Source organism: Ascaphus truei, chromosome 5, assembly GCF_040206685.1.
Source record: "Ascaphus truei isolate aAscTru1 chromosome 5, aAscTru1.hap1, whole genome shotgun sequence".
NCBI lineage: Eukaryota > Metazoa > Chordata > Amphibia > Anura > Ascaphidae > Ascaphus > Ascaphus truei.
Window position 1 is genome coordinate 233,015,514 of NC_134487.1, and position 13,074 is coordinate 233,028,587.

The following is a 13,074-nucleotide window of genomic DNA, read 5'->3' on the forward strand; positions in this document are numbered from 1 at the left end:
GGCGGAGTGTACTGTAGAAATTGTTCTGTATGCATTATGAAAATTTGTAAGATGTTCTAATTATGTTTTGTGTTTCAGTGCTTCCTGGAAAAGGGTATACAAATTTAGGTCCCAGCGAGGACGATGGGATTCACCAGGGGGAGAATGTAGCGGTCATGTAAAATGGCTACAGTCATCTCTCCTGCTGACAGTAAGGCCTGGTAAGTTGTGGGCATGCCAGTTGTAATTATGGAGGTTTGCCCTCACACCCTGGTGGGGTGCCCTGTGTATGGATGGGAGCGGTCACATGCTCTGACTCCATGGTTAGTGATGTCAGAGGTGTGTCAGCTTCCAGAGTGTACATAAGGCACAGCACTGTGTCAAAAAGTAGTTCTAGTACAAGTTCAGCTAAGAGGAGGAGGAGTTCAAGTTTCAATCCTAGTCTGAGTTACTGGTTATGTTATAGTAGCTGCAAGGAGACTGTGTCCAGGGACCTGGCACAGGGTAGAGATATCCCGGCTGGGATAGGGAATCCCTATTAAAGGAGAGCTGACCTTTCAAAGGGAAGCATTGACTCAAGATGAGTGGCTAGAGATTCTACTGCGTGGGGCAGCTAGCCCACCTCAATCAATAAAGATGCTCTTATTCGAACAACCTCTCGTGTACGTGTGTGGAGTGAATGTACAGAGAGGAGCACCACCGAGGAGTTCCTCACCAGGACCATCCCCAAGTGACCGAAGGGACCCTGATGAGGTGGAGGCGCTGCACTGGAACTAGGTAGGACTCAGCACACTACCTCAGCTGCCTGTCTGGACGGGTCCTCCCCATATACCATCATGCGGGAGACTCAGGAGTCCTGTTGCCAACAGGTGCACCACCAGACACTACCACACTGTAATGGGGACCGGTTAGACCACAGGGGCCAATGTGAGATTGGGTGGGTCAGGCCGGTTCAGAAATACCGTTACACTCAATAGGGTTTATATTAACCAACTCCATATCTTCTGAAACAAATTGATGTATGAATTAGACAAACAATGAGTAATTAAGAGTTAGGGTATGTGAAAAAGGAAGTGAAACCCTGGTTGTATCAGCTAAATTAAAGGGGATAATTAGAATCAGGTGTTTAAATAATTAGGTAGATTTTCAGGGGTGAGTTTGGGAGGCCCCAACCGATATAAAGATCAGAAACTATTTGAGTTTGGTCTTCACCATTCTGGTGTATGGAAACACGTCATGCCACGATCAAAATAAAACTCGGAGGACCTCAGAAAAGCAGTTATTGATGCTAATCAGTCTAGAAAGGGTTACAAAACCATTTCTAAGGATTTGGAGCTATACTAATCTATTGTCAGACAGAAAATTGAAGACCACAGTCACTCTACCCAGGAGCGGTCGTCCTACCAAAATCTCTCCATGAACAAACTGGAAAATCACCCAGGAAGTCACAAAGAACCCCAGAGTAATATCGAAGGATCTGCAGGACACTCTCGCCTTGGCAAATGTGAGTGTTCATGACTCAACTATCAGAAAAAGACTGACCATGAATGGTGTTCATGGGACGATAGCCGAAGGAAACTACTGCTCTCTAAAAAGAACATTGCTGCCTGTCTGAAGTTCGCCAAAGAGCACACAGATGACCCACAAGACTTCTGGAACAATGTTCTCTGGACAGACGTGTCAAAGGTAGAACGTTTTGGTCTCAATGATAAACATTATGTTTGGCAAAAACCAAACACTGTGTTTGAACAGAAGCACCTCATCCCAACCGTCAAGCATGGTTGGGGGAGTGTGATGGTTTGGGGCTGCTTTGCTGACTCAGGACCTGGACGGCTTGCCATCATTGACAGAACCATGAATTCTGCATTCTATCAGAAGATTCTAGAGGAGAATGTTAGGCCATTCGTCCTTGAGCTGAAGCTGAAGCGAAAGTGGGCCATGCAGCAAGACAATAATCCTAAACATACAAGCAGATCTACAAAAGAATGGCTGCAGGAGAAGAAATTCTACGTTTTAGAATGGCCTAGTCAAAATCCGGACCTAAATCCTATCGAAATGTTGTGGCAGGACCTGAAGTCCATGCAAAGAAGCCCTCAAATTTCACTGAATTTAAGCAGTTCTGTAAGGAGGAATGGGCCAAAATTCCTGAAAACCGATGTGAGAGACTGACCAGCATTTATAGGAAACACTTAGTTGAAGTTATTGCTGCTCAAGGGGGTGCCACCAGGTACTGAATCTAAAGGTTCACATACTTTATCACACATGGATAGTGAATGTTGAATCATTTGTGGATAAATAAATGTTGAAAAAGTATCATGTTTTTGTGTCATTTGTTTGATCAGGTTATATTTATCTATTTTAAAACCAGAGACAGAACATGAAACACAGACAGAGCTCAGTCCACACCCAGTGAAACTTATACACGGTACAGTTCCTAAATATATATATGTATAGATATCTATTAAATAAAATGGTCTTTTAGTTTAACATTTTGGCCAGGTGTCCTGTATGTTTTACAATTCTTGTTCAGCTGGTCTTAGCTGATTGGAGGGTGGCTCTTCCTATCTTGTTGAAGCTCACCCCTCCCACATTTAAGTGGTTAAAAGCTCACTCCATAGCATCTCCCACTCTCAGGGGAACCTGCTTGCAGTATGATTGTGACAAATCTAATACAGAGTGCTTTTCCTGGTAATGTACAGGTTAATAAAAGCTTCAATCAGACTTAGAACTATGCAACTAATTTTGACAGATTTATTATAAATCATTCTTCCTGGTAATGCACAGGTTATTAAGAATTTATATTAGTGTTAGGGACCCTTGAGATGTGGTCTGCCGTGTAGTGGCTCAGGGGCTTACAACACTTTGGCCAAAATGTTAAACTAAAAGACCATTTTATTTAATAGATATCTATACATATATATTTAGGCACTGTACCGTGTATAAGTTTCACTGGATGTGCACTGAGCTCTGTCTGTGTTTCATGTTCTGTCTCTGGTTTTAAATATATATTGCCATGCTCAGTAGCACTCCTCTGTGACACTTATATGCTTATATATATGTTGTGGTTATTTTGGGGGTTCAATATGAGCTTGCAGGTGTCCTGTATGTTTTATATTTATCTATTATTAGTACTTAGATAATGAGATAATGGGGAAAGGCAAGTTTGCAGACCTGTCTGAAATATATGAATGTAATCACAAGTGGTATTTTTATTAGATACATTTAAAATTACGTTGCCGCACACTTCTCATCCTTCCATTTCTAATCCGGCCCCTTTGGAAGGTTTGTTCAAGAGCCCGTAGCACAGAATATACAGAGTATCTCAGGTCATGCAGTGATTCAGATATATACTAAATCCATGCATATCTCTGCTAAGAGGTAAACCTGGTAGCACCATACTTCACTCACCAGGCCTCGGCCTACGCTCCTCTCTGTCTGGCTCCTGAGGTTCGGGGGGTGGCTGCAGGGGTTCCTCTGGAATAGAAAAGGTTATTATTACCACTGAGTAAGAAGGAATCCTCTCTCCTGTCTCCCCCATGTGTAATACCCTCCCTTGTATCCCAGACCTCTCCCCCGATCCACATACGATCAGTGTCTGGTGTCTATCTTATTCCTGTGCTATATCTTTTAAAGGAGCAATCAAATTTTTTTTACATAGGTTTGAAGCAGGAGCTCTTTGCCCCGTGACTCAAATCCCTGAGGCAATGGAAGTCAGACTATAGATACTATGAAGAAACACTAGCAGCACGTTTGTAGTCCTTGGGGAAAAGCCCAGATACCACACTGGTCTGCACAGACGGATTACAGTGTGGTATCTGGGCTTTTCCCCAAGGACTCCAAACGTACTGCTAGCGTTTCTCTACCTCACAGTCTATGTTCTATGAGACCACATCTCTCTAGAGCCTTGCTTTGCCAGCTATTATTACTTCAGCTCTTGCATTAATTCACAGTTGTTGCTTTGCGCTCTGACCATAGTACCTATAGTCTGAGTTCCATTGCCTCAGGGATTTTAGTCACGGGGTACAGGGAAGTACCAATCTCCCTGGGAACGGGCCTGAAGAAGGGGTCATATACCCCGAAATGTTCGTTGCCCCCCTTGCCTTGGACTTTCCTCCCCCCCTTGTTTCCTTACACCCCCCTTTCCCCATCCTTTTCTTCCCTCCCTCCCTGTTTCTCTCCCTGCTCATTGACTTAGATTACTCCTTCTTTAGTGGTGCATCTTTTTAGACATCAGCAGTTTGTATTTTTCTTTTGTTGCACAGTGTTTGTATACTATTAAATTCTTTTGGCTGATCCATCCACTTTTTCTGTATTACTTTTGAGTGCCAGGAACATTTTTGTATATATATGTTGACTGGGATGAATTAGGGTCCTCCTTGTTCCTTCGGGCACCACCCCATTAGGTTTTTCTCATGAGTGCTGTCTAGTATACATATACACCGTTATACACACACATACAAGCGGTTTAAGATTTGCTGGGTGCTTCTGTGTAACCTCGTAAATAGAAAAAACATGCAGGTAAATCGGTTCTATTGTCTCTTTTTTTTATCAAACACTCTATGGTGGGAGTGGCCAACTCCAGTCCTCAAAGGCCACCAACAGGTCAGGTTGGAAGCATATCCCTGCTTCAGCACAGGTGGCTCAATCAGTGGCTCAGTCAGAATGACTGAACCACCTGTGCTGAAGCAGGGATATCTATCCCTAATACCTGGCCTGTTGGTGGCCCTTGAGGACTGGAGTTGGCCAATCCTGCCCTATGGGTGAGATCCAGACATCTCTGATAAATCAAGACTCATAATGTCACCTAAAAACAGGAACAAACGTTATGTTCCCTCAGGTCAACACATATCGCCAAAGCTATATACAAAAACAACGTGTGAACTACATCTCGTTTGCATAGGAGTTTCTGTTCCAAGAACGACATTATGCCAATCTTGGCATTACCCCGATCCAGACCATTCTCTTTGGAGACAGAGGTGACAAGTAAAAGAAATAACGCTATGTTGGTGAAATCGCACCTAATTGTTGCTACACCCATTCATGCCAAGTAAAAGCCCTGTTTCATGGTCTAGATTTGAGAAACGCCAAGTTTAAATATGATCTAACTATAGCCTAACGTTCAGTCCCCACGTTAACCATAATAGAGATTTGTGGATCGGGGCCAATGAGGTCTATTTTCAAAGTCTTCCAAAACAAAAGCAAAACAGAGACAAAACAAGGACATATAAAGAATTAGTAAGATCACACTGGGAGTACAGTTTTGGGCACCACTCCATAAAAAAACATTATGGAAGTAAAAAAAAGTGCAGAAAAGAGTCTCCAAATTAATAAAGGGGATGAATAATTTGCTTTATGAGGAGAGGCTAGCTAAATTAGATTTATTTACATTAGAAAAGAGGCGTCTAAGAGGGGATATGATAACTATATACAAATATATTCGGGGACAGTACAAGGAGCTTTATAAAGAATTATTCATCCCACGGGCAGTACAAAGGGACTCGGGGTCGTCCCTTTAGGTTGGAGGAAAGGCAATTTCACCAGCAACAAAGGAAAGGGTTCTTTACAGTAAGGGAAGTTAAAATGTGGAATTCATTACCCATGGAGACTGTGATGGCAGATACAATAAATATCTTCCAAAAAAATGTGGCCATCTTATTAGAAAGGAAATGTATACAGGTATATACAAACAAGTAAATATGGGAAGGATTTTGATCCAGGGAGTAATCTGATTGACAATTATTGGAGTCAGGAAGGAATTTATTTGTCACCTTATGAGATATAATTGGATGATGTTTCACTGAGGTGTTTGCCTTATAGGATAAAGTATGATATATGTACCTACTATATAATACATGCGAATTACATTGATGTGGTTGTGCCTATTGTACTCTCTCTCTCTCATCTACACACACATTCACTCTGGCAGTGATGGAGTTATTAATAATGAGTGTGTGTATGAGTCTTACACCAAATACACAATCTTGTGGTTACATTCATGTTATTAAAGGCAGTTTGAGGATTTCCCATCACTCGGCTCCGTCATGGGAAAGGTATGAGATATTTCCTGCCTCCTGCCCCCCCCGCCCCCTCCCTCCTCGCTCCCTCACTAACATTCCTGGCCCCTCTATTCCTGCACCTGGCCAAAAATCTCCATCACAGAAACCGCAAGCCTGGTGGTTAAATCTCCACCAGGCGTCTGATTGGTCAGAGGTTTAAAGGGAACTCTATGATTGGATGAGCAAGGGAGAACTACAGAATTGGCGTAAGTTATTATACACCAAGGAGCAGTATAATGTAAAAGGCGGCTACCAGCCTGCTCCGTATTGAACATCGTCTAGAACACATTGCTCTACATGTGATTATATCACTCTGCCTGTCATTATATCGCTCTGCCTGTCATTATATCGCTCTGCCTGCCATTATATCGCTCTGCCTGTCATTATATCGCTCTGCCTGTCATTATATCGCTCTGCCTGCCATTATATCGCTCTGCCTGTCATTATATCGCTCTGCCTGCCATTATATCGCTCTGCCTGTCATTATATCGCTCTGCCTGTCATTATATCGCTCTGCCTGTCATTATATCGCTCTGCCTGTCATTATATCGCTCTGCCTGTCATCATATCGCTCTGCCTGTCATTATATCACTCTGCCTGTCATATCACTCTGCCTGTTATGACACTGCCTTGCAGGCCTCTCTGGCAGTGAAAGGGTTACAACAATTTGCTGAACCCGCTGGCATTTTTAAAGCTGTAATCTCTCTAGGAAAGATAGAGATGAACTCATGCACTCTGAATATTAACAAGACAAAGATGACAACTTCAAAGCCTCAGTCAGACTCCTCTTATTATCCAATGTCTGCTTCTCACCTTCTTCCCACTCCTCTTCCCCATTTCTCCGTCTCTCCTCCTCTTGCTCTGTGATTTGGGGTCTCCTGTGCCTCTCCTCCTTGGTCACTTGGGGTCTCCTATACTTCTCCTCCTCAGTCACTGTGGGTCTTTTATACCTCTCCTCCACCTCCTTGGTCACTGGGGGTCTCCTTTGCCTCTCCTCCTCCTCCTTGGTCACTGGAGGTCTCCTGTATTTTTCCTCTTCCTCCTGCTCCTCCTCCTCCTCAGTCACTGGGGGTCTCCTGTGCCTCTCCTCCTCGGTCACTGGGGGTCTCCTGTGCCTCTCCTCCTCTGTCACTGGGGGTCTCCTGTGCCTCTCCTCCTCTGTCACTGGGGGTCTCCTGTGCCTCTCCTCCTTGGTCACTGGGGGTCTCCTGTGCCTCTCCTCTGTCACTGGGGGCTTCCTGTGCCTCTCTTCCTCAGTCACTGAGGGCCTCCTATAACTCTCCTCCTCCTCCTCCTCGGTTATTGCTGGTCTCCTATACCTCTCCTCCTCCTCAACTTCGCTCTCTGGCAGCCTCTCCTGCTTCTTGCCTACTGTCTTCTTGGTGGGTTTGGGGGGCTTCTGCTTGGGCTTTTTTGTAGGTTTTGGCTTCTTATCCTTGGGCTTCTTGGTAGGTTTGGGGGCCTTCTTCTCTTTGGGTTTCTTGGTGGGTTTGACAGCTTTCTCCTTTTTCTCTTTCTTGGGCTTTTCTTTCGCCTTCCCTGGAGATTCTGCGAGAGGGGAAAAAAAATATGAATAAGAGAGTGAAGATTCTGAGGGGGTGCAGCAATTACATCACCTGAAACACTGCCCAGAAATATGCAAATTTTGACTGCTATTTTTGTTTGATTGCTGATTTTGTGCATCTGGACACCCTGGGAATACGCATGGGAGACTACGCTTCTTCTTCTCCATGCTCTGCCTATGCCCCTTCTACTTTTGGCTTATAAAGTGTACTATCCCTTGTCCTCTCAGGAACACAGCATAATACAGTTAAATACTTCAAAACTTGTTTTGTGTTTTACAAGTGTTACACATACTGGATAATAAGTGCTAGGATGGGTGTCTGAGAGGCTGTGTCATCAGTGTGTGTTAATGTGGTTGTGTCATCAGTGTGTGTGTGTGTGTGTGTGTGTCTCTGTGTCATCAGTACGTGTGTGTATTTGTGAGTTATCAGTGTGTGTCAGAATGGTTGTGCTATTATTATGTGTCTATCCTTGTGGTTGTGTTATTATAGTATGGTGCTAAGTAGGTTATGACATGAGATTCACAAACATACACAACAGGACAAACAAATTGGCACACAGAGTATTTACTAATGTTTAATAATGCCAGCTCTGTAATTCTTCATAATTAGTCACAGGCTGAATCAGATCACAGGTAAGTAACGTAACCAACAAAGAATATACAGGCATACCCCGCTTTAAGTACACTCACTTTAAGTACACTCGCGAGTAAGTACATATCGCCCAATAGGCAAACAGCAGCTCACGCATGCGCCTGTCAGCACGTCCTGAATAGCAATACCGGCTCCCTACCTGTACCGAAGTTTTGCACAAGCGGGGAGACTATAGAGCCTGTTACAAATGCGTTATTTACATCAGTTATGCACGTATATGACGATTGCAGTACAGTACATGCATCGATAAGTGGGGAAAAGGTAGTGCTTCACTTTAAGTACATTTTCACTTTACATACATGCTCCGGTCCCATTGCGTACGTTAATGCGGGGTATGCCTGTATCAGGAGTTTGGTGATACAGTATATAACTGACACACACAAACACACACACACAGCAGTGATATAGTGTATAACTGACACACAGAGCAGGGATACAGTGTATAACTGACACACAGACCAGCGATACAGTGTATAACTGACACACACAGCAGCGATACAGTGTATAAATAACACACACAGCAGTGATACAGTGTATAACTGACACACAGAGCAGCGATACAGTGTATAACTGACACACACAGCAGCGATACAGTGTATAACTTACACACAAACACACACACACACAGCAGCGATAGAGTGTATAACTGACACACAGAGCAACGATACAGTGTATAACTGACACACAGAGCAGCGATACAGTGTATAACTGACACACACAGCAGCGATACAGTGTATAACTGACACACACAGCAGTGATACAGTGTATAACTGACACACACAGCAGTGATACAGTGTATAACTGACACACACAGCAGTGATACAGTGTATAACTGACACACACACAGCAGAGTTACAGTGTATAACAGACACACAGATCAGCGATACAGTGTATAACTTACACACAAACACACACACACACAGCAGCGATATAGTGTATAACAGACACACAGATCAGCGATACAGTGTATAACTTACACACAAACACACCCGCAGCGATACAGTGTATAACCGACATACACAGAGCAGCGATACAGTGTATAACTGACACTCACAAAGCAGTGATACAGTGTATAATTGACACACAGAGCAGCGAAACAATGTATAACTGACCCACACCAGCAGTGATATAATGTATAAATGGCACACACACAGAAGCGTTACAGTATATAACTGACACACACACCGCAGCGTTACAGTTTGTAACTAACCCACACGCAGAGCAGCGATACAGTGTATAACTGACACACACAGAGCAGCGATACAGTGTATAACTGACACACACAGAGCAGCGATACAGTGTATAACTGACACACACACCAGCAGCGATACAGTGTATAACTGACACACACAGCAGCGATACAATGTATAACTGACACACCAGCAACGATACAATGTACAACTGTCACACACACAGCAGCGATACAGTGTATAACTGACACACACAGCAGCGATATAGTGTACAACTGACACACACAGAGCAGTGATATAGTGTATAACTGACACACACACAGCAGCGATACAGTGTATAACTGACACACACACAGCAGCGATACATTACAGTAGTCAGTTCTCTCATTGCACAGACTCAAACAGAATCTAGTTACAATGACCCGTTCCCATGTCTCTCGTATGTAGGTTGCCCTCTCCTGTGCATGGATTCTCAGCTCTTCTGCCCAGACCTTTTGCACACCTCCCTACTCTGTCCTCCCGGGGTGATGGTGAAGGCAAAGTGTGGCCGTGTGACTTTTATGATCTTTTACCACCGCTCTCATATGTAGGCACTCCCCTCCCATTCATGGATTGCCAGCTCTTTTGCCCATGACTTTTACTCACCTCCCTCTTCGGTTTTCGATGCTTTGCCTTTCCTCGTCACGGTCTCCTCTTCCCTTTCAGACCCTCCAGTCCTGGTGACCCCTACCCCCTCCATATCCTCCTCCCCTCCTGGCTCCTCCTTGTCGTCCTCCTCAGGGATCAGCTCCTTCAGGAATCCCTGCAGAAAGTCCTCAATTTCATCGTCTGTCAGAACTGTCTGGGCTTGAGCCGGTGAGGGGGTGAGCAGAACCAGAAGCAGACAGAGGATGAGGGGGGCACCGCGCCTCCACATTCCTCACCTCCAGGGGAAACCAAAGATAGGGAAGGGGGGGGAACACAACCTCCCTGCAAAAGGAGAGAGAGAGCGTGAACATTGAAAGGCATTAATATGGCACCATCATATAAAACAGCGCCGCACAATGGGTGTAAAAGGTCCAATAACAATGTAACACACAGACACATCACAGTGTTCCCCTCACAGAGAGAGGTCACTGAACCAAGAAGCTGACAATCCATAACTCACAGGCACCCTCTCTTCTCTTTCGCTCAGGGGCCGTGCTGTCCCAAGGGTCACGCTATTTGCTTGACATTGGACGGTACCACTACTTTGCATAAAAGGACCTGAACTTCCTGTTCTATGAAATAAAATTTGCCGTGTCTCATAAATCACCTCCCCTTTTCTGTTCTTATCCCAGGGGCCTTTTAAAGATGGTGTCTGCACTGAGGCAGGATTGTATTCTCCTGCGTTAGGCATAACCCCTGCTTTATATTAATGCACAGGTTGCCTGATCTCTGCGTCTTGGGACTCTACTCAAACAATCCCGTGTTGTCACTGCTGGGAAGGGTGTCATATAAACTCATTGAAATAGCCCTGCCTGAGAACCAGTGTCACCTCTGGGAAATAGCCATGCACTATGCTGCAAACTAGCCATGTATCCAATTCACACTGCTAAGAAATATACATGCACGGACTTAATCTAAAGAAATAGCCATGCACCCAGCCAGAATGCTGCAAAATAACCATTAATTATAACCATGTATTTTTTCAGTCTGCTAGATTATATCCTTTACCCACAGGATAAATAGTCATGCACCACACCACAGGGGTTAGGTTACCTGCAGGAATCAGATGCCGGACCTTCCTCTTCTCGCAGTCACTTGCCCCTTCCCAGGGGGGGTCCTGCGCTCAGATATCAGGGTCACAAAGGCATCCACAAAACTGCCAGGGACAGTGAGAGACTGTAGACCAACCCCCCTCCCTCCAAACCTGTGCAGAGCTCACTTCTGAGGGGATCTCACTCAGAGCTTGGTGAGTGGATCTGTCTCAGAGCCTGGTGAGTGGATCTGTCTCAGAGCCTGGTGAGGGGTCCCAAGAGCTCAGCAAGTCCAAACCCTCTCAATCTTAAAAATGAACAGACAGAGGGATAGAGGTGGAGTCTAAGCAAGACCCTAAAAGGATGTGTGGAATAAGGGGTGTCTCAGTAACCCCAAATGTTTGGGCCTTTAACCCCCTCTGTCTGTCTCTTACTCTCTCCCTCAGACCCTCTCAGCCTATACCTGACATCTGCAGAAAAGGAAATTAAATCCAGCCCCTCTCTCCATCCCTCCCCCCTCCCCCCTAAAAATCCTTAACCCTACCAGCTCATCTGTAAGGTTTGTCATTACTCCTTCTGGGAGGGAGAGAGAGGGGGAGAAAGAGAGAGGGGGGAGAGGGCAAAAGGGGAAAAGGGTAAGGACAGGAGAGAAAGGAGAGAAGGGTGGGGGGGAGAGGGAGAGAAGGGTGGGGGGGGGAGAGGGAGAGAAGGGTGGGGGGGGGAGAGGGAGAGAAGGGTGGGGGGGGGAGAGGGAGAGAAGGGTGGGGGGGGGAGAGGGAGAGAAGGGTGGGGGGGGGAGAGGGAGAGAAGGGTGGGGGGGGGAGAGGGAGAGAAGGGTGGGGGGGGGAGAGGGAGAGAAGGGTGGGGGGGGAGAGGGAGAGAATGGTGGGGGGGGGAGAGGGAGAGAAGGGTGGGGGGGTGGGGAGAGGGAGAGAAGGGTGGGGGGTGGGGAGAGGGAGAGAAGGGTGGGGGGGGGAGAGGGAGAGAAGGGTGGGGGGGGGGGGAGAGGGAGAGAAGGGTGGGGGGGGGGGAGAGGGAGAGAAGGGTGGGGGGGGGGAGAGGGAGAGAAGGGTGGGGGGGGAGAGGGAGAGAAGGGTGGGGGGGGGGAGAGGGAGAGAAGGGTGGGGGGGGGGAGAGGGAGAGAAGGGTGGGGGGGAGAGGGAGAGAAGGGTGGGGGGGGAGAGGGAGAGAAGGGTGGGGGGGGAGAGGGAGAGAAGGGTGGGGGGGGAGAGGGAGAGAAGGGTGGGGGGGGAGAGGGAGAGAAGGGTGGGGGGGGAGAGGGAGAGAAGGGTGGGGGGGGAGAGGGAGAGAAGGGTGGGGGGGGAGAGGGAGAGAAGGGTGGGGGGGGAGAGGGAGAGAAGGGTGGGGGGGAGAGGGAGAGAAGGATGGGGGGGAGAGGGAGAGAAGGGTGGGGGGGAGAGGGAGAGAAGGGTGGGGGGGAGAGGGAGAGAAGGGTGGGGGGGGAGAGGGAGAGAAGGGTGGGGGGGAGAGGGAGAGAAGGGTGGGGGGGAGAGGGAGAGAAGGGTGGGGGGGAGGGAGAGAAGGGTGGGGGGGGAGGGAGAGAAGGGTGGGGGGGGGAGGGAGAGAAGGGTGGGGGGAAGAGGGAGAGAAGGGTGGGGGGGAGAGGGAGAGAAGGGTGGGGGGGAGAGGGAGAGAAGGTTAGAGGGTGGAGAGAAAGAAAGAAAGTGAAGGGGAGGTGGCGAGAAGGCTAGGGGTGAAGAGAAAGAGAAATGGGAAGAGAGTGTGAGAGAAGGAGAAAGCGAGGGAGATACTTTGTAGAGTGCTGTGTACATGGTGGTGGAAATGTGATGGTAAAAAATATCTCCTGGCACTCCACATTATTGTGTAAATCATAGAGATTAATTAGATACTAGGTATAGGACCAATGTTTTGGCCCAAATGGCTTTCCCCAGAG

The 13,074-nt window shown here is 46.7% G+C and overlaps 1 protein-coding gene across 2 annotated transcripts in view; it reads right to left on the reverse strand.

Annotated features, from left to right (window-relative positions):
- AEBP1 (AE binding protein 1) overlaps positions 1 to 13,074 on the reverse strand; it is a 99,387-nt gene that overhangs the window by 43,482 nt on the left and 42,831 nt on the right. The window contains exons 1-4 of one of the 2 annotated variants that reach the window (XM_075601728.1): positions 11,182 to 11,637; positions 10,087 to 10,410; positions 6,849 to 7,583; positions 3,388 to 3,453 (exon numbers count right to left, since the gene is read on the reverse strand). In XM_075601728.1, coding sequence (XP_075457843.1) covers positions 3,388 to 3,453; positions 6,849 to 7,583; positions 10,087 to 10,357 — 1,072 coding nt within the window. In that variant the 5' untranslated portion in view covers positions 10,358 to 10,410; positions 11,182 to 11,637. Of the gene's footprint in view, positions 1 to 3,387; positions 3,454 to 6,848; positions 7,584 to 10,086; positions 10,411 to 11,181; positions 11,638 to 13,074 lie in introns of those variants that run through there. The other variant, XM_075601729.1, reaches the window with a different exon arrangement.